The sequence below is a fragment of the Rhinoraja longicauda genome, chromosome 1 (assembly GCF_053455715.1).
Source record: "Rhinoraja longicauda isolate Sanriku21f chromosome 1, sRhiLon1.1, whole genome shotgun sequence".
In the NCBI taxonomy this organism is placed as follows: Eukaryota; Metazoa; Chordata; class Chondrichthyes; order Rajiformes; family Arhynchobatidae; genus Rhinoraja; species Rhinoraja longicauda.
In genome coordinates this window covers 97,355,805-97,380,299 of record NC_135953.1, presented here as the reverse complement: position 1 = coordinate 97,380,299, position 24,495 = coordinate 97,355,805, and the positions used below count along the sequence as shown (strand labels likewise).

The following is a 24,495-nucleotide window of genomic DNA, read 5'->3' as shown; positions in this document are numbered from 1 at the left end:
GTGCAGGAAAAATGTTCCCGATGTTGGGGGAGTCCAGAACCAAGGGTCACAGTTTAAGAATGAGGGGTAGGCCATTTAGGACTGAGATGAGGAAAAACCTTTTTACCCAGAGAGTTGTGAATCTGTGGAATTCTCTGCCAGAGAAGGCAGTGGAGGCTGATTCACTGGATGTTTTCAAGAGTGAGTCAGATTTAGCTCTTAAGACTAACGGGATCAAGGGATATGGGGAGAAAGCAGGAACGGGGTACTGATTTAGGATGATCAGCCATGATCATATTGAATAACGGTGCTGGCTCGGAGGGCCAAATGGCCTACTCCTGCACCTATTTTCTATGTTTCTACGTTGAATACAGGATATATTTTGGCTTGGGCAGGGTCATGTCCAGTTCTCATTTGTTAGCAATGGCTCCTTTGCAGTGTTGGTTTTTACTGGTTAAATTCCCATTGAAAGTGGAGAAGGTCTCCTTCATTCATTGTGTAGAAAGGAACTGCAGATGCTGGTATACACTGAAGATAGACACAAAGTGCTGGACTAAGTCAGCAGGTCAGGCAGCATCTCTGGAGAAAAATGATGGTTGATGTTTTGGGTCGGAACCCTTCTTCAGACTGTCTATTCATTGTTATTTGACCTCACGGGATCATTCTGGGACTGCTCACCCTGTCTCATATACACAGACGAATGGACCAACTTTGTAAAAAGGCATGGTGGCAAAAGTGGTAGAGTTGCTGCCTTACAGTGCCAGAGACCCGGGTTTGATCCTGACCAGGTGCGGTCTGTATGGAGTTTGTACGTTCTCCCTGTGACCACTTGGGCATTATCCGGGTGCTCCGGTTTCCTCCAACATTCCAAAGACGTGCAGGTTTGTCGGTTAATTGGCTTCGGTAAAATTGTAAATTGTCCCTAGTGTGTAGGATAGTGCTAGTGTACGGGGTGATCGCTGGTCGACGCGGACTCGGTGGGGCAAAGGGCCTGTTTCCGCGCTGTATCTGTAGACTAAAGGGAGGTGATTCAGGCTCTCGCTTCATCTCAGTTTTACTGATTGCACGATGGATCAATGTGTCAAGTGCAAAGTGCAATGCAAGTTACGTAAAACTGCACACGGACGATTCATTTAACAAACGGCCAACCGACCAAATTAAAGTCTCGCAGCCAGGAAATGCAAGAGCTCAGCAAACAAACACGTCATGTCCAGTGTGATAGGAAGGAACTGCAGATGCTGGTTTGTACTGAAGATAGACATAAAGTGCTAGAGTAACTCAGCGGGTCAGGCAGCATTTCAGAAGAAAATGGATAGGTGACGTTTCAGGTCAGTCTGAAGAAGGGTCTCAACCTGAAACGTCACCCATCCTTTTTCTCCAGAGATGCTGCCTGGCCCGCTGAGTTATTCCAACACTTTACGTTTATGTGGAGCATATCTAGTTCCTGATGGAAGTTTGGACTCCACTTTGATCCTATCTTCACTGTTGAAGAATAACACATTCAGAGTGCCCTCAATTTCAACCTGAACTGATTGGTGTTTAAATACTGTGTTAACCTGATGAAAGGTCTCAACCCGAAACGTCACTTATCCATTTTCTCCAGAGATGCTGCCTAACCCACTGAGTTACTCACCATTTTGTGTCTATCTTCAGTGTAACCAGCATCTGCAGTTCCTTCCTACACATCCTGAGTCTCCTCAACTGACACAGAGCGGCCACATGCAAATTAGTGCAACAGCACCTCCTATTTATTTTGGGTAGCTTACAACCCAGTGGTATGAACACTGAATCCACTAGTTTTAAGTAACTTCATCCCATCCTTCCCTCTCCCCTCCCCCCTTCCCCCTTGCTCCCTTCCTCCTCCCTGGCCATTTTACCAGTTCCCCAGTTCTCCGCTTTGTTTCTCTTGAGATCACGCCTTTCCTAGCCAACAGTAGACCCACCAGGCAACACCCTGCCTGAGGTCATCTTTGACTGACCCTGATTGGTCCTGGTCTTTTCTCGTCTCCAGCTCTTCACCTCCCCTCCATCCCCTATTTTCAGTCTGAAGAAGGCTCCCTGTGACCACGTGGGTTTTCTCTGGGTGCTCCGGTTTCCTCCCACATTCCAAAGATGTGCAGGTTTGTAGGTTAATTGGCTTCTGTCAAATTGTAAATTGTCCCTAGTTGTGTAGGATAGTGTTAGTGTACAGGGTGATTGCTAGTCAGTGCGGACTCGGTGGGTCGAAGGGCCTGTTTCCGTGCTGTATCTCTAAACTAAAGTAAACTTGGTGGTTTTGTGGACCACTATTACAAATAATAGGTTTTTAATTCCAGCTTAATTAAACTGAACTTAAATATCCTAGTTCCCAACATGAGATGTGAACTTTTTTTTAGTTTTATTTATAGATACAGCATGGAAACAGGCCCTTTGGCCCACCAAGTCCGTGCCGACCAATGATCATCCATACAGTAATTCTAACCTACACACTAGGGACAATTTACAATTTACAGAACCGAATTAACCTACAAGCTTTTGCATCTTTGGAATGTGGGAAGAAATCGGAGCACCCGGAGAAAACCCATATGGTCACGAAGAGAATATATAAACTCCACACAGACCGTGCCCATGGTCAGGATCGAACCTGGTTCTCTGGCGCTGTAAGGCAGCAACCCTACCATTGTGCCACTGTGCCGCTTCTTGCACCACTGTGCTAAACTTATACCAACAGGCCTCCAGGTTTCTAACCCAGTAACTTCCTCGCGCTGCTGGGTGTGGTAGTGAATCTACCTTCACTAGGTAATGGCGTACTGAGATGTAGATCTGACCCAACCTCTGATCTATTGTTTGCATCTAGTGTGTCTGTACTCCTAGGCTCTCTTAGTAAAGATTACAATAATTAATTTGATACCCAGACAGCGACCTCTGCTCCTCTCAGTGGGTCATGAACCTGTTCAGGGCAATACGTCTGTGCTCAGATGAGATAGCGCTTTTAATCTAATGAAACATCACAAAGACACTTCTCAGCAGTGTAATTAACAACAACATTTGCATTTATATCGTATTTTTAAGGTCGTAAAACTCCCAAGCCATCTCACAGTAACATTATCAAACAAAATTTGACACTGAACCATATCAGAACAGTTGATTAGAGCTTAAAGAAGCACCTTTTAGAGAGGTTTAGGCAGGAGATTCCTGAGCTATAGACATGAAGGCACAGCTGAAGCTCTAGAAGTCTTTGGTTAGGCCATACTTGGAGTATTGCGTGCAGATCTGGTTGCCCCATTGTAGGAACGATGTGGAGGCTTTGGAGAGGGTGCAGAGGAGATTTACCAGAATGCTGCTTGGATTAAGGGTATTAGCTACAAGGAGAGGTTAGACAGACTTGGATTGTTTTCTCTGGAATGCCAGAAGTTGTGGGGAGACCTGATAGAAGTATATAAAATTATGAGAGGCATATATATGTTAGATGATTGTTGTGATATTGTAGGGATTACTTTATTGTATCACAAGGACTACTTTGTTTGTCTGTGTAGTAACATGTATATAAGGGAATGAGGTGGTTCCAGGTGGCCACGGAATAAACAGCCTGGAGTTAAGCTCCAGCATTGGAACCTTTTACACACGTGTACTTGTGGTCCGTCCAGGGTCATAACAAAGGTACAACAGATACCGGACCACGAAGTACAACAATATCATATCATATCATATATATACAGCCGGAAACAGGCCTATTCGGCCCACCAAGTCCGTGCCGCCCAGCGATCCCCGTACATTAACACTATCCTACACCCACTAGGGACAATTTTTACATTTACCCAGCCAATTAACCTACATACCTGTACGTCTTTGGAGTGTGGGAGGAAACCGAAGATCTCGGAGAAAACCCACGCAGGTCACGGGGAGAACATACAAACTCCTTACAGTGCAGCACCCGTAGTCAGGATCGAACCTGAGTCTCCGGCGCTGCATTCGCTGTAAAGCAGCAACTCTACCGCTGCGCTACCGTGCCGCCCTTATGATCAGGACCCTTTGCCAGTGTGGAAATGTCAAAGGCTAGAGGGCATAGAACTAAGGTGAAAGGGCCTAAGTCTGTGTGGGTTGTGTTTTATACAGAGTGGTGAGTGCCTGGGTCATGCTGCAGGGGGTGGTGGTGAAGACAGATACAAATGTGGAATTTAAGATGCTTTTAGATATGCAGGAAATGGGGGGATATGGATCACGTGCAGGCAGAGGAGATTCGCTTAACTTGGAATCATGTTTTGCACGGACATTGTGGGGCGAAGGGCCTGTTCCTGTGTTATACTTTTCTATGATCTATCCAAAGACGAGGAGGTGAAGAATGTGGCGGTGGATAAGAGGTCAGTATTGGTTCGGGGCTTGAATGAAAGAAGATAGAGTGACATAAAATGGAAAGAGCTGGAAAGAGGTAATGTTCCGAGAATTAGAATAATTAAAATTATATAATTAAAATAAAATTATATTAAAAAATTATATAATTAAATACATAATAACATAATAACATAATGCTCAGTGCAGGAGGATTGAGAAAAGTACCTGACTACAAGAGAGAGAGTGAAGCATTCAGAGAGTTCTCTGCCTCGGGAGGAGGTAATAACAGAGAAGAGCGACTGAGAAAAGTAGAAGAGAGAGACCAGGTATAAGAGAGAGGCTGAGTCTTTCAAAGGGCAGGGAATAGATGAGAGAGGAAGGCAGTAGAAAACTAGAAAACGATGCACAAGTTGGGGAAAAAAGGAACAAAAGATGAAAGGTGCTTGTTTTATTATTTCCAGCCCTGAATAATCACACTAATTATTAGTATTACTAAATGAACATGATCACATCCACACCATCAATCCGACTGAAATATGTCAACTACTGTCCGATAATCTGTACTCTTCCAGTGCTGAAACTCTAAGTCAGATTGTTGCTTCTCTGTGAAGGACATCTTACATGCGACGCACGTTTAGAGTTGGCTTGAGAGCGGTGAAGTGTCAATAGCGTTCTCTTCGGCATTAAGACCTCCGCTTCTTTCCCTCAAGAAATAACAGGGCAGAATTAATCTTCACTCATGGTCATTTGAGTAGAAGGTACTTATTATTGCTTATACACATATTGCTGTGTGTGTTTGTACAGTGGCCTCCATAATGTTTGGGACAAAGACCCATCATTTATTTATTTGCTTCTCTACTCCACAATTTGAGATTTGTAATAGAAAACATCACATGTGGTTAAAGTGCACATTGTCAGATTTTAATAAAGGCCATTTTTATACATTTTGGTTTCACCATGTAGGAATTACAGCAGTGTTTATACATTGTCCCCCCATTTCAGGGCACCATAATGTTTGGGACACAGCAATGTCATGTAAATGAAAGTCGTCATGTTTAGTATTTTGTTGCATATTCTTTGCATACAATGACTTCTTGAAGTCTGCGATTCATGGACATCACCAGTTGCTGGGTGTCTTCTCTGGTGATGCTCTGCCAGGCCTGCATTGCAGCATCTTTAGCTTATGCTTGTTTTGGGGGCTATTCCCCATTCAGTTTTTCCTTCAGCATATAAAAGACATGCTCAATTGGGTTTAGATCAGGTGATTGATTTGGCCACTCAAGAATTGACCATTTTTTAGCTTTGAAAAACTCCTTTGTTGCTTTAGCAGTATGTTTGGGATCATTGTCTTGCTGTAGAATGAACCGCCGGCCTATGAGTTTTGAGGCATTTGTTTAAACTTGAGCAGATAGGATGTGTCTATACACTTCAGAATTCATTATGCTGCTACCACCAGCAGTTGTATCATCAATGAAGATAAGTGAGCCAGTACCTTCAGCGGCCATATATGCCCAGGCCATAACACCCCCACCACTGTGTTTCACAGATGAGGTGGTATGGTTGGATCTTGGGCAGTTCCTTTTCTCCTCCATACTTTGCTCTTGCCATCACTCTGATATAAGTTAATCTTCGTCTCATCTGTCCACAAGACCTTTTTCCAGAACTGTGGTTGCTCTTTTAAGTGCTTCTTGGCAAACTGTAACCCGGCCATCCTATTTTTGCAGCTAGCCAGTGGTTTCCATCTTGCTGTGTAGCCTCTGTATTTAGAAACATAGAAACATAGAAAATAGGTGCAGGAGGAGGCCATTTGGCCCTTCGAGCCAGCACCGCCATTCATTGTGATCATGGTTGATCATCCACAATCAGTAACCTGTGCCCAACTTCTCCCTATATCCCCTGATTCCACTAGCCCCCAGAGCGCTATCTAACTCTCTCTTAAATTCTTCCAGTGACTTGGCCTCCACTGCCCTCCGTGGCAGAGAATTCCACACATTCACAACTCTATGGGTGAAAAAGTTCCTCCTCACCTCAGTTTTAAGTGCCCCCCCCCTTTATTCTAAGACTGTGGCCCCTGGTTCTGTTCATGAATTCTTCTGCGGACAGTGGTCATTGACAAATCCACACCTGACTCCTGAAGAGTGTTTCTGATCTGTTGGACAGGTGTTTGGGGATTTTTCTTTATTACAGAGAGAATTCTTCTGCCATCAGCTGTGGAGGTCTTCCTTGGCCTGCCAGTCCCTTTGCGATTGGTAAGCTCACCAGTGCTCTCTTTCTTCTTAATGATGTTCCAAACAGTTGATTTAGGTAAGCGTGAGGTTTGGCTGATGTCTCTAACAGTTTTATTCTTGTTTCTCAGTCTCTTAATGGCTTCTTTGACTTTCATTGGCACAACTTTGGTCCTCATGTTGATAAACAGCAATAAAAGTTTCTAATGGTGATGGAAAGACTGGAAGAAAGACTAGATGCTGAGAGCTCTCTTATACCTGCATTAAGGAGGCATTTAAACACCTGAGCAAATACAAACACCTGTGAAGCCGTGTGTCCCAAACTTTACGGTGCCCTGAAATGGAGGGACTATGTATAAACACAGCTGTAATTTCTACATGGTGAAACCAAAATGTGTAAGAATACCCTAAAATAAAATCTGACAATGTGCACTTTAACCACATGTGATTTTTTCTTTTACAAATCTCAAATTGTGGAGTACAGAGGTAAATAAATAAATGATGGGTCTTTGTCCCAAACATTATGGAGGGCACTGTATATGTTTATGTGTTTGAATTTTTGTACCTGTGTTTAACTTTAGAGGGACATGGGCCAAACAATTGTAAGTGGGACTAATGTAGATGGAACATGTTGGCTGGTGTAGGCAAGTTGGGCAGAAGGGCCTGTTTCCATGCTGTAAGACTTTATGACCCTATATGTGCATGTGTATGAAAGTAGACGTGTGCGTGCGCATGTGTGTGTGCGTGTGTGTGAGTGAGAGTGTGTGTGTGTGCGCGTGTGTGTGTGTGTTTCTGTGTGTGTGTGTGTGTGTGTGTGTGTGTGTGTGCATGTGTGTGTGTTTCTGTGTGTGCATGTGTATGTGTATGTGTGTGTGTGTATTTCTGTTGTGTGTGTGCGTGTGTGTCTGTTTGTGTATATACATGTTTGTGAGTGGGCATTTTATGTAGTTGTATTTGTGGTTGGTACTTTGGGGAAGCACCTCTTCCATCTGAACTGTCTTTCAGTGCGATACACTCTACATAATATCTAACATTACATGTTTGTGGAAGAATTCTGATGAAAACCAGGGTTTGTAATAAAACCTGGTTATTATCAGAAAAAGACACAAAGTATTGGAGTAAATTAGCGGGTCAGGCTGCATCTCTTTTTCTCCAGAGATGCTGCCTGACCTGCTGAGTTACTCCAGCACTTTGTGTCCTTTTTTGTAAACCTGCATCTGCAGTTCCTTGTTTCTACTGATTAGCTCATGATTTATACCTATTATCTGATTGTACAGTTCACATTTCAATGGCAATCGCACCGTGGGTTGATTGAGAAGTGCGGCACAGTGTCGCAGCGGTAGAGTTGCTGCCTTACAGCGTCAGAGACCCGGGTTCGATCCTGACTACGGGTGCTAACAATACGGAGTTTGTACGTTCCCCCTGTGACCGAGGGGGTTTCCTCCGGATGCTCCGGTTTCCTCCCACACTCTAGAGACATGCAGGTTTTTATTTGACAATTCTGTAAATTGTCCTTTGTGCGTAGGATAGAACTAGTGTATGGAGTAATCGCTGATCAGTGCGGACACGATGGGCCGAAGGGCTTGTTTCCACTCTGCATCTCCAATGTCTAATCTAAAGTGTACACAAAGTACACTTTGATTTATACACTCCTGGGATCCAGCAAAAACACTGCATGAGTTACTTAGTTTTAATTAGCTGAAGGAGTAAGGAACTCGTCTTGTAAAAAGGCTGCAGAAAGCAATGCACACAGACATAAATAACTGCAACTGCATTAGTTGCAGACAGTTCAGTGAAGGCTTGGTGCTGAGAGAATGGGATATTTGCCCATTAGATTAATAGACTGCTTAGGAAAAGCACCTTTATGGTATAATTACATCATGTCATCAGATAATGCACCATAAGAGGAAACAATTGCCAGCACTGAAAACTTCTCTCAACTGTCTCTCTGGTTGTTAATAACTTTTGTTGCCAATTTAGCATTAACCTTGTAAGATCAATGTAGTGTCTGCACTAATTTCTTCCTGGCTTAAGAGATTTACAGCAATGGACGGGATGGTAAACCCTGTGCTGGGACGGTGCAGGCTGATTTATTCTCCATGATGGCACCAGGGGCTAAGTCCCCCCTCAGTAACGGCCATGGTTTCATTGACTCAAGGGTCAAGAGCGTTTTACTGTCACATGTCCCGAAATGGGACAATAAACTTCTTACTTGCCCAGAGTGTGTGGGTGAGTGGTGGAATCTGGAGTGTAAATGTTGCCCATCTACACTCATCCCATGTCATAATGGGTATCACGTCATGAGGGGAATAGCTGGTGTGAATGCACAGAGTATTTTATCCAGCAACGGGGAATTAACAACCAGAGGACAAGGGTTAAAGGTGAGATGGGAAAGATTTAATAGAAACCCGAGGGGCAAACTTTTCACTTAGAGGGTGGTGGGTGTATGGAACAAGCTGCCAGAGGAGGTAGTTGAGGCAGGTACAATAAAGCATTTAAAAGACACTTGGACAGGTACATGGATAGGAAAGATTTAGAGGGATATGGGCCAAATGTGAACTCTAGTGTGGATCGGGTGTCTTGGTTAGCATGTGCAAGTTGAGCCGAAGGGCTGTTTTCATGCTGAATGATTCTATGACTCCATCTCATTCTCCCCATTTTTCCCATTCCCATTTCATGCTGTAAATGATCAGCAGGGATTCAATGAGCTGAAGGGCCAGTTTTGTTGTTGGATCATCTATTTTGCTGTTCCCTTCCTCCTCATTCAGATATTTCAGTTTTAGATTCAGAGTCATATAATTGGCCCAGCTTGCCCATGCCGACCAAGGTGCCCCATTTACACTAATCCCACCTGCCAGCGTTTGGCCCATATCCCTCTAAACCATACACCTGTGCAAATGTATTTTAAATGTTCTTATAATTACTGCCTCAACTACCTCCTCTGGCAGCTCATTCCATAAACCCACCACCCTCTGTGTGAAAAAGTTGCTCCCCAGATTCAGAGAAAATATATTTTGCCTCTCACCTTAAACCAGTGTCCTCTGGTTCTTGATTCCCCTACTCCAGCTAAAAGACTCTGTACATCTACCCTATCTATTGCCCTCAAATTTTATACACCTCGCTTAGATCACCCCGCACCCTCCTGCACTCCAGGAATAAAGGGCTACCCTGCCCAACCTCTCCCTATATTTCAGGCTCTCAAGTCCTGACCACAGAAAACAGATATATTTAATTCCCAACTCCAAATTTTAATTTTGACCCATAATGTCTGTGCTGAACTTGATGTCAAGTTAAAATGATCTCCTCTGCTTGCTCGTGATCCATATCAATCCATTCCCTGCGTATCCATGTGCCTATGTAAAAGCCTCTCAAACCTCACTATCGTGTCTGCCTCCACCACCACCCTTGACAGTAGCGTTCCAGGCACCCACCACCCTCTATATAATAAACTTGCCCCACACATCTCCTTTAAAATGTTGCCCTTTCACCTTATATCTATGTCCTCTACTCTTTGACATTCATCAAATTAACAGGCAAAAAAACTGTAGGAAAGATGAACACAGCTGTCTAAAATGCAGAGTTTATAGGGGCTTTGTGTATCCATACTTACTGTCTGATGTGGTTTGACGGTCAGATGGAGGTCACAGGTCCTGGAATAGTGGGGGGTCTGGATGCCTAGGAATCGGTGGTGGATTGAGGAGTGGATTATACAAGGTAGCATTGAAGGTCCCCTTTAGAAGAGTGTCCATAATGGCTGGGCTCAGCTGCAGAGAGAGAAGAATAGAACATTATGGTCGCTTCCAACAAACATGAAACAAAAAACAAGCAGAAGACACACACACAGTGTTGGGAGTAACTCAGTGGGTCAGGCAGCATCTCTGGAGAAAAAGGATGGGTGAGAATCGCACACCTCCAGATTCTGGGACAGTTTCTCCCATCCTTCCACCAACTAGAGAGCGGTCCTGAATTACCATGTCTGAAGAAGGGTCTCGACCCGAAACGTCACCCATTCCTTCTCTCCAGAGATGCTGCCTGACCCGCTGAGTTACTCCAGCATTTTGTATCTATCTACCATCTACCACATTGGATCTTTAATCGGATTTTACTGGACTTTATCTTGCACTAAACATTATTCCCTTTAATCCTATAGCAGTACACTGTGGACCGCTTGATTGTAATCATATATAGTCTTTTCATTGACTGGAAAGGAATTGCAGTCAAACATTCTTAAGATGATTCTCTGCAGCAACCATGGGTAGCCTAGACGAGTTGGACCGAAGGGCCACATTCAATGCTGTTTGATTCTATGACTGTAAGTTTAGAGGGATATGGTCCAAACGTGGTCAAATGGTACTAGCTTGGTCGGCATTCGGCCCATTCAGGGCTAGTCCCATTTGCCTGCATTCGGCCCATAGCCCTCTAAACCTTTCCTATGCATATATTTATAAGTATTGAGATAAGCACTTGAAATACAATGATATAGAAAGCCACAGAGCAGACTGATGAATCGGATTAGTGTAAATGGATCATTGAGGGGCCAGGTGGGCAGAAAGGCCTTTTCCTGTGCTGTATGACTCTGACACTCTAACATTACAAATCTTCATCCTCCTTTGTTCCAAAGAAGAAATTGAAACAGAAGAGTGAGCCATCACAGCCACAGCCCTCCCCACCATTGGAAGCATTGACACCAAGTGCTGCCTCAAGAAGGTGGCATCTTTCCTACAACCATCAGATTCTTGAACCGACCTGCACAACTAGAATCCTACCTTGGCAACGGAACACTACGGACCACCTCTTGAACTATCATTGACGTTTTCAATTTGGGTTTTTCTACTAATATCTTGTTTATAGCACTGTCTTTTTCTTTTCGCCATCTTGTACAATTTTAGTTTAGTTTAGTTTATTGTCACATGCCGAGGTACAGTGAAAAGCTTTGTGCTGTATGCTATCCAGACAGCGCAAAGATTATACATGATCACTGAATCTGAATGACCTTTATTGTCATTCAAAATGAATTGAACGAAAATCATTTGCCACGCAGCCACAACAGTACAGAGTAAAAGACACAAGACACACAATTTTAACACAAACATCCATCACAGTGACTCCTCCAGACACCCCTTCACTCTGATGGAAGGCAAAAAACAATTCTTCGCTCTTCCCATTTCTTCTCTCTTCCCATTGTAATTAGCATCTACAATGTACAGATACAGGATAAAGGGAATAACATGACTAATGGGTAGTGCAACTTAAACTCCAGTAAAGTCTGATTACAGAAGGATCCTGACACAAAACATCACCCGTCCTTTTTCTCCAGAGATGCTGCCTGACCCGCTGAGTTAATCCAGCACTTTGTGTCTATCTTCTGTAAATTGTCCCTAGTGTGTGGGATAGTGCAAGTGTACGAGGTGATCGCTGGTCAGCGCACTCAGTGGGCTGAAGAGCCTGTTTCCGTGCTGTATCTCTAAAATCTAAAGTCTAAATGTTTAAAGTCTACTACTAGCACTTGCCATTTTAGTTTTCAATTTAACGTTATCCTTTATCTCCTTTGTTAACCTCAAGGACAAAGGCAACAGGTGCAACTGGAATACCAACCGGCTCCCCTCTATCTTTTACAACTCTGATCTGCAAAGAAATCAGTGTTCCTTTATTGTAGCTGAATCTTAATCCTAGCCCAACTGCACTGTGGAAGTGCTTTCACTGCACAGGCAACAACAATTCAAGGGCGAGTGGAGCAATAAATTCTCACCTTCCCAATAACATTCACATCCCATGAATAAATGAAAAAAAAACTAAGTGACCCAAATGTTGAGGCAACTGGAAGAATAAATCAGTTATTGGATTGAGAACAGAAGCTGAAAGTAGGTGGCTGCTTCAGTTCCTTGACCTTGTTACTTTACTTTAGACTTAAGAGAAACAGCGCAGAAACAGGCCCTTCGGCCCACCAATTCCATGCTCCCCAGTGATCACCACATACACAAACACTACCCTACACAATAGGGACGATTTACAATATTTACCGAGTTAATAAACCTAAAAAACTGTATGTCTTTGGTGTAGGAAGAAACCGGAGCACCCGGAGAAAATCCATGGAGGTCTCGGGGAGAACGTACAAACTCCGTACAGACAGCACCCGTAGTCAGGATCGAACCAGGATCTCTGGTGCTGTAAGGCAGCAACTGTACTGCTGCGCCACTGAATCAACCATTAGTTACTCTGTATATAGAATCATTGAATGACAGTACTCTGTGGCACAGAAGGAGGCCATTTGGCCCATCATGCCCTTGATGATGGTGAATGATATTTCCAATATAATCTTCCTTCTCAGCTCTAAATGAGAGAACCCAAATAAGCACTTCAAGAGTTGATTATCAAGTTTTAACAGTACAATGAAATTATTTCTTGCTACGATTAATAGCCCATTAATGCAATACTGGGCATTAATTGCCCAGATAAATTAACAATAATCAATAATGCAATAAATGAACAATCATTAATACATAAAGTGTTGGAGGAACTCACCAGGTCAGCCAGTATCGATGGCAGGAATGGATAGACTAAAGAAGGGTCCCAACCCGAATCGTCTGAAGAAGGGTCTGACCCGAAACATCGTCTATCCATTCCCTCTACATATGCCACCTCCCGCTGAGTTTAGTTTAGTTTGGAGATATAGCAGGGAAACAGGCCCTTCGGCACTGACCAGTGATCTCCATACACCAGCACTATCCTACACACTAGGGACAATTTACAATTTTTGCCAAACCCAATTAACCAACAAAACCTAACCTACACTCCCTGTGACTGCTTGGGTTTTCACTACGTGCTCCAGTTTCCTCCCAGACTCCAAAGATGTACAAATAGGTAGGTTAGTTAGCTTTGGTAAGATTATAAATTGTCCCTAGTGTGTAGGATAGTGTTAGCGTATGTAGCGATTGTTGGTCGGCACAGACTCGATGGGCTGAAGGGCCTGCTTCCACACTGTATCTCTAGTCGGAAGTCTAAAGTAAAGTATAAAGGGTGACCGATGGTCAGCATGAACTTGGTGGGCCAAAGGGGCTTGTTTCCATGCTGTTTCTTTCAATCAGTCAATCTTGTTGAATAGATGGCCTAAGGTTGCCAAATGATGTCAACCGACGAGTAAAGTCACTTCACTCCGAGATATCCAGTTTTATTCCTGCACTTTATTCCCTGTACAATGGAACCAAGCCTCCACAGTGGATTAACAGGACTCTCCCTGGGGCACAGGTTTTAGAGAACGGCTAATCTCCTTTTTCTTTTATTTAACTCAACTCATCCATTAGCCGCTATTAGCGATTTTAACTGTTGACATTGACAGCTGTGTCCTTGTAACCCTTGAAATGAATTAGCTGCCTGTACCAGCACAGAGAGGGCTATCTGATTGCAGCATGATAACATCACTCCACTGAAATCAATGCGAGTGTGTTTATTCAAAACCAGTCCTCCCTATGGCCAGAGCTTACCCTGAGAGTTAAATCAGGGTGACCTAACCCTGCTAGTCTACATGCAACGTTAAACACATTATTACAGTGGAATACAGTTGGGTCTTTTGCTGCTTAATCAATTTAACACGGACCTCAGGGGCTACATTTTCACTCAGGGTGTAGTCACAGAGTCATAGGTTGATAAGTCATAGGAATAGAATCAGTCTGAAAACTTCAGTCACAGTCTGAAGAAGGGTCCAAACCCAAAACATAGCTTATCCATGTTCTACGGAGATGCTGCCAGACCCACTGAGTTACTCTTCAGTCTGAAAAGGGTTCTGACTCAAAATATTACCAAAGGCCCACTTGCCTGTGTCAACCAACATAGCTCATCTACATTAGTCCCACCTGTCAGCATTTGGCCCATAACCTTCTAAACCTATCCTATCCATGTACCTGTCCAAGTGTTTTTTAAATGTAGTGATAGTACCTGCCTCAACTACCTCCTCTGGCAGCTCATTTCATATACCTACCACCCTTTGTGTAAAAAAGTTGTTCCTTGGATTCCTATTAAATCATTCTGCCCTGTGTTCTCTGGTTTTCGATTCCCCTACTCTGGGTAAAAGACTGTTCATTTACCCTAACTATTCCTCTCATAATCTTATACATGTCTACAAGATCACACCTCACCCTCCTGTGCTCCAAGGAGTAAAGTCCTGGCCTGCACAACCACTCTCGATGACTTAGGCCTTCGAGTCCTGGCAACATCCTTGTGAAGCCTGTTTCCACGCTGTATGATTCTATGAGTCGTATAAGATAATTAGGGGATTGGACACATTAGAGGCAGGAAACATGTTCCCAATGTTGGGGGAGTCCAGAACAAGGGGCCACAGTTTAAGAATATGGGGTAGGCCATTTAGAATGGAGATGAGGAAGAACTTTTTCAGTCAGAGAGTGGTGAAGGTGTGGAATTCTCTGCCTCAGAAGGCAGTGGAGGCCAGTTCGTTGGATGCTTTCAAGAGAGAGCTGGATAGAGCTCTTAAGGATAGCGGAGTGAGGGGGTATGGGGAGAAGGCAGGAACGGGGTACTGATTGAGAGTGATCAGCCATGATCGCATTGAATGGCGGTGCTGGCTCGAAGGGCTGAATGGCCTACTCCTGCACCTATTGTCTATTGTCTATTGAGTCCTCTCCAGCAACCAACAGACATATTCATGTCTGAATAATATGAGTCTGAAGAAGGGTTCTGACCCGAAACATCACCCATCCTTTTTCTCCAGAGATGCTGCCTGACCCACTGAGTTACTCCAGCACTGTGTGTCTATCTTCAGACTAATGTTCATGTGGGATTAGTGTAAAACCAGGTGCCATGGTGGCCAGTGTGGAACCAGTGGAACCTGCTTGCATGTTTAACCGATTAACGAGAGTCCCCTCTTCTTATCCACTGCTGGTTTAAGCATGGAACACGCATTTTGCAATACTGTATTGTTTCTGAGGTTAAGGTGTGAACAGTAATGGTATTCCCATGATGTTTGAACATTGTGTTACTAAAGTCTGCTTAATTAGTGGCACCAAGGGGTTTGGAATTTAATGTATTTATGGTAATGATGGAACATTGCCCACTTGACTCGCATCTCATTTCCCTAAAAGACTGTGAGTTTGACAGTCATGTTAGCAAATTTACATTAAATGTCCTTCTTTTTTTCAGCGTATCTTCAAAACGTGATGAAAAAAGCTAAACCCATAGAGGCGTAGAGAACAGTACGGAAACATACCTGTCTACCCATCTTGAGAGTCAAGATGGCGCCCCCTCCAGGTGGCTCTCTACGTGCTGGTCCCAGAAATGGATCTGTGATCATTCACTACAATCGCTCCACTCACTTAAACACTCCACTCCAACAGCAACTTTTCTTAATCTCTTTTCAGATCTGTCGAAACGTTATTCCCTTTATCCTGTATCTGTACACTGTGGATGGCTTGATTGTAATTATGTATATTTTTTCTGCTGACTGGCTAGCACGCAACAAAAATCTTTTCACTGTACCTCGGTACAACTGACAATAAATTTATTTAAAAGCCTTGTCCATGCCGACCAGGTTGGCATACTTGGCTAATCATATTTCCCTGTAATTGGCCTATAATCCCTCTAAATCCTTCCTATCAATACATCTATCCAAATGTCATAAGTTCATGTTCATAAATGATAGGAGCAGAATTAGGCCATTCAGCCCATCAAGTCTACTCCGCCATTCAATCATGACTGACCTATATTTCCCTCTCGACCCCACTCTCCTGTCTTCTCCCCTTAACCCCTCAGACAGGTACTATAACAACAAAAGATACTTGAACAGGTACATGGATAGGAAAGGTTTAGAGGGATATGAGCTAAAGGTAGGCAAACAGTACTAGCTTAGATGGGGCATTTTGTCGGCATGGATGAGTTCGACCAAAGGGATTGTTTCTGTGCTGTATGAAGCAGCTTTAGAAAGGAGATGTGGAGGAATTTCTTTATTCAGAGAGTGGTGATTCTGTGGAATTCATTGCCATAAATGGTTATGGAGGCCAAGTCATTGTGTATTTTTAAAGTGGAGATTAACAGGTTCCTGATTAGTAAGGGTGTCAAAGATTTTGTGGACAAGCAGGAGAATGGGGTTGAGAGGGAAAAATAGATCAGCCATGATTGAATTCCAGCTTAGGCTCGATGGGCCGAATGGCCTAATTCTGCACCTATGACTTAGGAACTTAACCCTTATATTAATGCAAAAATGGCCAAAGTCTACAGTGCAACCAAAGGCAAACCATAGACTATCTCATTTCTGTATGGCCACTGTGTCTCGGTACACATAACAATGATAAAGCTAAACTCAAACAAGTTAATAACCAATCCTACCAATTAACATTTTAGAATAAAAGACACAACTGCTGGAGTAACTCAGCGGGTCAGGCAACATCTCTGTAGGACATGGATAGGCTACATTTTGGGTCGAAACTGACTCAGACTGAAGAAGTCTAAATTGAATTGTAGACTGAATTCTCTGAAGAAGGTACATGGATACTGTTTGGAGGGATGTGGGCCAAACGCAGGCAGGTGGGACAATTGTAGCTGGGACTTGTTGGTCAGTGTTGGCAAGTTGGGCCGAAGGGCTTGTTTCCACGCTGCATAACTCTAATGACTCTAAGGGTCACGACCCAAAACTCTGTTCCCTGGTCTCCAGAGATACTACCTGACCCACTGACTTACTCCAGCACATTGTGTCTATCTTTTCTAAACGAGCATCAGCATTTCCTTGTGTCTACCTTTTTAGAATATTTGTTATTGCTTTAAGGATCCTTCTTGCCTCTGTCTATATGTAGACAGCTACTTCCCACTCAAACAGTGTTATGATAAAATATTCTATTTACATTTTATCTGCCTTCCAGGGAAATGTGCAACATGGAATCAGTGACTGTACAGGCAGGTGAACAGAAGGGTTTTGTTGAGGAGAGCACTGAAGCATTTGTACAAAATTAAGAGTGTGCGGAACTTGATTCTGATAAAATTCTCTGAAGATCACTCCTGAAGCTTGGTGGAATTTTTTTTTCCTTTTGTTTTTGCACAAAAGAAAACATTGCTGGGGAAAGAAATTAATGTTGCAGTACGATAGATTTAACCTGCATTACGTTGAGTGGTTGGCAGCATACTAATTTCTTGCATGTATCCAGCAATAAAAGGCTGCTCATTCTCTGCATTGGGTGGGATTTCATTCTCTTACAACAGCGTACATGGATAGACCTTGAGGCCAAATCATTCAGTTCCTTCTCAAGTTCGTTTCCAATTGATCTTGGGGATTTTTTTTTCACTTTATGGGAATCTCTGAGAGTATGTTTTATGATTTTAACCTTTGACCTCCTCCTGTTTCCTGGAAGTGCAGGCTTCAGTTAAAAGCCTAATACTATTGTTCATCATTTACAAATGGATGGAAGAGCTTTTGTGAACCTATAGCTTAGTTTATTTTATTGTCACGTGTACCGAGCGAGGTACAGTGCAAAGCATTTGTTACGTGCTAACCAGTCAGCGGAAAGACTACACCTGATTACAATCGAGCTGTCCACAGTGCGCAGATACATGATAAAGGGAATAACATTTAGTGCAGGATAAAGTCCAGTAAAGAAAAATTAAAGATAGTAGGAAGGTTTCCAATGAGGTAGATGGTAGCTCAGGATTGCTCTTTAGTTGTTGTTAGGATGGTTCAGTTGCATGATAACTGCTGGGATAACAGTTTTTGGCACAATATTTAAAAGATACTGAGAAGGGAACATGGATAGGAAATGTTTAGACGCATATAGGCCAAACGCAGACAAATGGGACAAGCTTAGATGGGGCATCTTGCTCGGTGTGGATAAGTTGGGGCAAAGTATTTGTTTCCGTAATGTATGACTGAATGACTCTATGATGCTTATTCTACACCAATGAAACCAACGTGGATTGAGTAAAGGGGTTGAAAGTTGCCTTGTTGAATGTCAGATCCTTTTCGAGAGACTGACTGACCTGTACTTCCAGATTCTTGTACTCCTAGATTCTGAACAAAGTAGAAATGTGGGTTCAAATAAGGATCACAAAACCCACTGCCCAATGCTGCCCTATTCAGAATGGGCAAAATAGTCTTCCACAATTCTACCATTCGGCAAATACACACACTCTCCCTGGCTGATGTAATTGTGTTAAATCTGTTGCAGTGAGTTTTATTTAATCCTGGGAGGGTGGTAGCCCAGAACACAAAACTACCTGCGGCCGCGCTTGGAGTATTGGGTTCAGTTTTGGTCATCCTGCTCTTGAGAGGATGTCATTAAGCTGGAAAGAGTGCATCGAAGATTTACGAGGATGTTGCCAAGACTCAAGGGCCTGAGCTGCAGGGAACGGTTGGGCAGGCTAGAACTTTATTTCTTGGAGTGCAGGAGTCTGAGGGGTAATTTTATAGAGGTGTAGAAAATCAGATAGATAAGGGAAATAGATAGGGTGAATTAACGGAGTCTTTTACCGAGAGTAGGTGAATCAAGAACCAGAAGACAAAGTTTTACTGTGAGAGTGGAAAGATTTAATAGGAACCTGAGAGGCAAATTTTTCACTCAGAGGATGGTGGGCATATGGAACGACCTGCCAGAGGAGGTAGTTTAGGTAGGTACTTTAACAGCATTTAAAATATATTTGGACAGGTACATGGATAAGAAAGGTTTGGAGGGATATGAGCCAAACACAGGCAAATGGGACAATCAGGAGTGGATCATCTTGGTTGGCATGGACAAGTTGGGCCGAAGGGCCTTTGTTGCATTGAAGACTTTGGGCATTGTTGCAATAATATTAGGGTTATTAAGTTCATAAGTTCATAGGAGCAGAATTAGGCCCATCAAGTCTACTCCACCATTCAATCATTGCTGATCTATATTTAGCTCTCAACCCAATCTCCTGCCTTCTCCCCATAACTTTTGACATCCTTACTAATCAATCTCCACTTAAAAATACCCAATGATTGGCCTCCACTGCTGTCTATAGCAATGATTACAGAGATTCTTCCTCATTTCCTTTGTAAAGATACGTCCTTTAATGCATTGATTTTTTGGTTATTATTTATTATCTATATGTATTGTGTGTACAGGTCTGTGATGCTGTTGTAAGTACAAATTTACATGTACCTGGCCAAATGCATTTTAAATGTTGTTATAGTTTCTGCCTTAACTACTTCCTCTGGAAGCTCGTTCCATATACACCACCCCCTGTATGTAAAAGTTGCTCCTCAGATTCCTATTTTTTACCGTCTCACCTTAAACCTCAGTCCTCTGGTTCTTGATTCCCCAACTCTGGGCAGAAGACTTTGTGCATAAGAAGGAACTGCAGATGCTGGTTTAAACCGAAGATAGACACAAAAAACTGGAGTAACTCAGCGGGACAGGCAGCATCTCTGGAGAGAAGGAATGGGTGACGTTTCGGGTCGAGACCCTTCTTCAGCCTCTGAAGAAGGGTCTCGACTGAAAACATCCCCATTCCTTCTCTCCAGAAATGCTGCCTGTCCCGCTGAGTTACTCCAGCTTTTTGTGTCTATCTTTAGAAGACTTTGTGCATCTACCCAATCTATTTCCTTCATGATTTTATACAACCATAAGATCACCCTTCAAAATAGCTGAGGTAGGGACTATATCAGCATTTAAAAGTCAGACAGGTACATGAATAGGAAAGGTTTTGAGGGATAAGGGGCAAATGCTGACAAATGGGACGTGCTTAGATGCTCAGCATGGATGCGATGGGCCAAAGGACCTGTTTCCATACTGTATGACTCTATGACTCCTCAATTATTACACATCTTCCTTTATTTATATTGAATAGTGAAAGGCCTGGCTAGAGTGGATGCGGAGAATATGTTTCCACTGGTGGGAGAGTCTAGGACCAGAGGGTATAACCTTAGAATAAAAGGATGGACCTTTCAAAAGGAGAAGAGGAGGAATGTCTTTAGTCAGAGGGTGGTGAATTGGTGAAATTCATTGCCACAAAAGGCTGTAGAGGCCAAGTCATTGGATATTTTTAAAGCGGAGATTGATAGGCTCTTGATTAGCAAGGGCATCAAATTACAGAGAGAAGGCAGAAGAATGGGGTTGAGAGTGAAAGGCAGGTCAGCCATGATTGGATGCCCTTGACTCAATGATCTAAATGGCCGAATTCTGCTCCTATGATTTATGAATTTACTTACACTTCGTCAAGACACGTCAGCTGAGATTAACAGGCTCTTTTCTTCTTGTGGGCAGCATCAAATACAATAGGTTAACCTGTACAACCTTGGTCTCTGTCCTATCACCGACCCACGTGGTCACAGGGAGAACATACAAACTCTGTACAGAAGCACCCGTAGTTAGGATCGAACCCTAGTCTCCGACAATGTAAGGCAGCAATTCTACCGCTGCACCACCTTGCAGCCCATCAGATCAGCCATGATTGAATGGCGGAGCAGACCTGATGGGCCGAATGGCCTAATTCACCTCCCATGTCATGGTCTGTTTACAGGTGTCCTCTGCAGATGTAATTGAGTCAGGGAGTGCCTGGGGTCTGCTCTGTTCAGATGGAAAGACGTAGCTGGAGATAGTGACGCCGAAATGTAGCAAGTTGTGTCTTCCATGGGAGGTTAGAAGGGCAACAGAAGCATGGTCATTGAATTCAATCATAGCAATCTCCCCACATCAACCCTAACTCACACCTCGCAATGCCCCAAAATCCATCACTTGTTAGCTATTTCCACGATTTGGATGAGAACATACAATGCATGATTCATAAGTTTGCAGATGGTGCTGGCTCGAAGGGCCGAATGGCCTCCTCCTGCACCTATTTTCTATGTTTCTAAGTGCACAGGCAAGGTGGCGCAGCGGTAGAGTTGCTGCAAGACCTGGGTTCAATCCAGGCGACGGGTGCTGTCTGTACAGAGTTTGTACGGTCTCCCTGTGACCAAATGGGTTTTCCCCGGGTGCTCTGGTTTCCTCACACATCCCAAAGACGTGCAGGTTTGTAGGTTAACTGGCTTCTGTAAAATTGTCCCTAGTGTGTAGAACAGAACTAATGTATGGCTGATGACTGGGGCTTAGGCATGAAAAGGATAGCGAGGGCAAATGTGGAGCCATTACACACGACAGTGTTCTTAGGGCAAGCGGAGGATTTAAGCATTTACTGTGTCTGTTTTCATTGAAGAAAATACAAAATTAAATCTCCCATGAATACTGAAATAAAAGTAATTAGAAGTATTTCTTCTCTAATACTTGAAATTAATGAGCCTAAAAACTGGTAAATCCCTAGGACCTAATGATCTATATCTCAGAATGTTGAAAAAGATAGCTCGAGAGATAATGGATGCTCTTGTTTATCATTTTCCAAAGAGTTATAGATTCTCAAATAGTTCCATACTAGGAAGGCATAAAGTGACTTCCACTATTTAAGAGTAGAGGGGGTAGAGGAAAGGCAGGAAACTACTGACCTGGTCGTATTTGAGAGAATATGGGGTGATACGGTGGCGCAGCGGTAGAATTGCTGCCTCACTGTTCCAAAGACCCAGGTTCGATATTGACTATAGCTGCTGTCTGTACAGAGTTTGTACGTTCTCCCTGTGACCGAGGAGGTTTTCTCTGGATGCTCCGATTTCCTCCCACATTCCAAAGACGTGCAGGTTTGTAGGGGGTTAATTGGTTTTGGTAAGAATTGTAAATTTTCCCTAGTGTGCAGGGATAGTGCTAGTGTATGGGGTGATGGCGGACTTGGTGGGCCGAAGAACCCGTTTCCACGCTGCATGTCTAAACTAAACTAAACTAAACTAAACTAAAGTAAACTAAAGTAACCACAACAGCACAATTTGAAAACACATGTTAGCCCATTAACAATACTGCAATGGGTTAAACAACCACGTGTTGACTATTCAGGTCAGAAAACGATTCAACATTCAAGGACAAACCTTGACAGAGTTAAACACTTCCTCTATGAAGTGATGTGTCTTGGTTTAGACTTCAGACTTCAGAGATACCGCACAATAATAGGGTAGTGTCAGTGTACAGGGTGATCGCTGGTCAACGCATACTCGGTGGGCCAAAGTGCCTGTTACTGTGCGGTATCTCTGGACTTCAGACTTTAGAGATACCGCACAGTAACAGGCACTTCAGCCCTCCGTGTCTGCATTGACCAGCGATCACACTAACACTACCCTACACACTAGGGACAAGGTTCAATTTTACCGAAGCCAATCAACCTACAAACCTGTACGTCTTTAAGGTGCGGGAGGAAACCAAAGCACCGGAAGAAAGTACATGGGGTCACACGGAGGATGTACATACTCCATACAAATAACACCCGTAGTCAGGATCGATCCCGTGTCTCTAGCGCAACTCTACCACTGCACCATTGTGAAGCCCCTTAAAAGACACTTGGACAGGGACATGGATAGGAAAGGTTTAGAGTGATAGGGGCCAAACACGGGCAGCTGGGACTAGCATAGATGGGGCATCTTGGTCAACATGGACAGTTTGGGCTGAAGGGCCTGTTTCCATGCTGTATAACTATGTCTATGACTCAACCCTATTAAGCTGGAAATACACCAAATGCACCTCAGTCTCACGCAGAATGGGAATTTAAACAAAATTTCAGGAGAATTATAAAAATAGAAAAAACCTGGATTAATTCGTAGTCACAGAGTCAGACAGCATGTATACAGGCACTTCGGCCCAAATTGTTCATGCTGACTAAAATGCCCCATCTAAGCTAGTCCCATTTGCCTGTGCTTCTCCCATTTCCCTCTAAACTTTTCATATCCATGCATTTTGTCCAAGTGCCTTTTAAATGCTGTTATTGTACCTGTCTCAACTACTGATAAATTGGTCAAACAAAACTATCTTCTGGTATCTCCAAATGCCTTTTCTTAATTTAATATTACGTGCTTCTAAATGCATCTGCGACAACCTAGCAAACCTGGGGACAGCATGCGACAGCGCCCGCAATAAGCTACGATACCTGGCCACAAGCCAGCTGTCGGCAAGAAATTTCTACATGGAAATTTTTTCCGCGACGCTCCGAGATCCGCTTCGATTCATTCAAGACTCCTCACGATCATGCCCGCGACACCCCGGCGAACATTCGGCGACAGCCTAGTCGCCGGCAGTCGCCTTAAAATCGCCTAAGTGTGACAGGCCTTTAAAAGAAACAAGCGCAGAGTGGGACAGCAAATGTAACTTTGGATTAAGAAGCAGACTGCACACAATACACAGGCTGCAACTGTGCAATCTCCATCTTGGTCTGAAGCATTTTGCCATCACTGAGCTCCATGAGGATTTGTTGCATTAAGAGTAAGCGTTATCCCTGGAACATAACCAGTCATCCCAGAAGAAATATACTCACCCAAGGGAACAGGCATAAAGACCAACGATCATTAGTACGATCATTACTTGTTATATAAAGCATAGTAGAGTACAGGAACAGGCTACAGCCAGAGACTTGATGTCACTGGAGCAGCACAGTGGCTCACAGTGGTAGAGCTGCTGCCTTACAGGTGCTGTCTGTACCGAGTTTGTACTTTCTCTCTGTGGCCACATGGGTTTCTCCGGGCCCTCCAGACATGCAGGTTTGTAGGTTAATTGGCGGAAGATGAAAAATGACCAAACCAATATAAACAAGTGTGATCGTTATATATTACATAGAACATAGTACAGTGGAGGAACGGACTAAGCTTGAAAATACATACTACCAGATTCAGGAAGAGCTTCTTCCCTGCTGTTATTAGACCACTGAACTTGGATACAATTCCAATTTTCCAGCCTACCTCATTGGGGACATTGGAGTGTTTCTCTGTAACTGTAATGCTAGAATGCTTAGTTTAGCTTGGATATACAGCATGGAAATAGGCCTTTTGGCCAACCGAGTTCACACCATCCAGCGATCACACATGTACTAGTTCTATCCTACACTAGGGACAAATATAGAAGCCAATTAACCTGCAAACCTGCATGTCTTTGGAATGTGGGAGGAAACCAGAGCACCCGGAGAA

The 24,495-nt window shown here is 43.5% G+C and overlaps 1 protein-coding gene across 1 annotated transcript in view; it reads right to left on the bottom strand.

Annotated features, from left to right (window-relative positions):
* Nucleotides 1-4,894: 4,894 nt before the first annotated feature.
* Nucleotides 4,895-24,495, bottom strand: part of stpg2 (sperm-tail PG-rich repeat containing 2) — a 279,995-nt gene continuing 260,394 nt past the window's right edge. Inside the window, exons 13-14 of the mRNA XM_078411518.1 lie at nt 10,126-10,279; nt 4,895-4,994 (exon numbers count right to left, since the gene is read on the bottom strand). Coding sequence (XP_078267644.1) covers nt 10,157-10,279 — 123 coding nt within the window. The 3' untranslated portion in view covers nt 4,895-4,994; nt 10,126-10,156. The remainder of the gene's footprint in view (nt 4,995-10,125; nt 10,280-24,495) is intronic.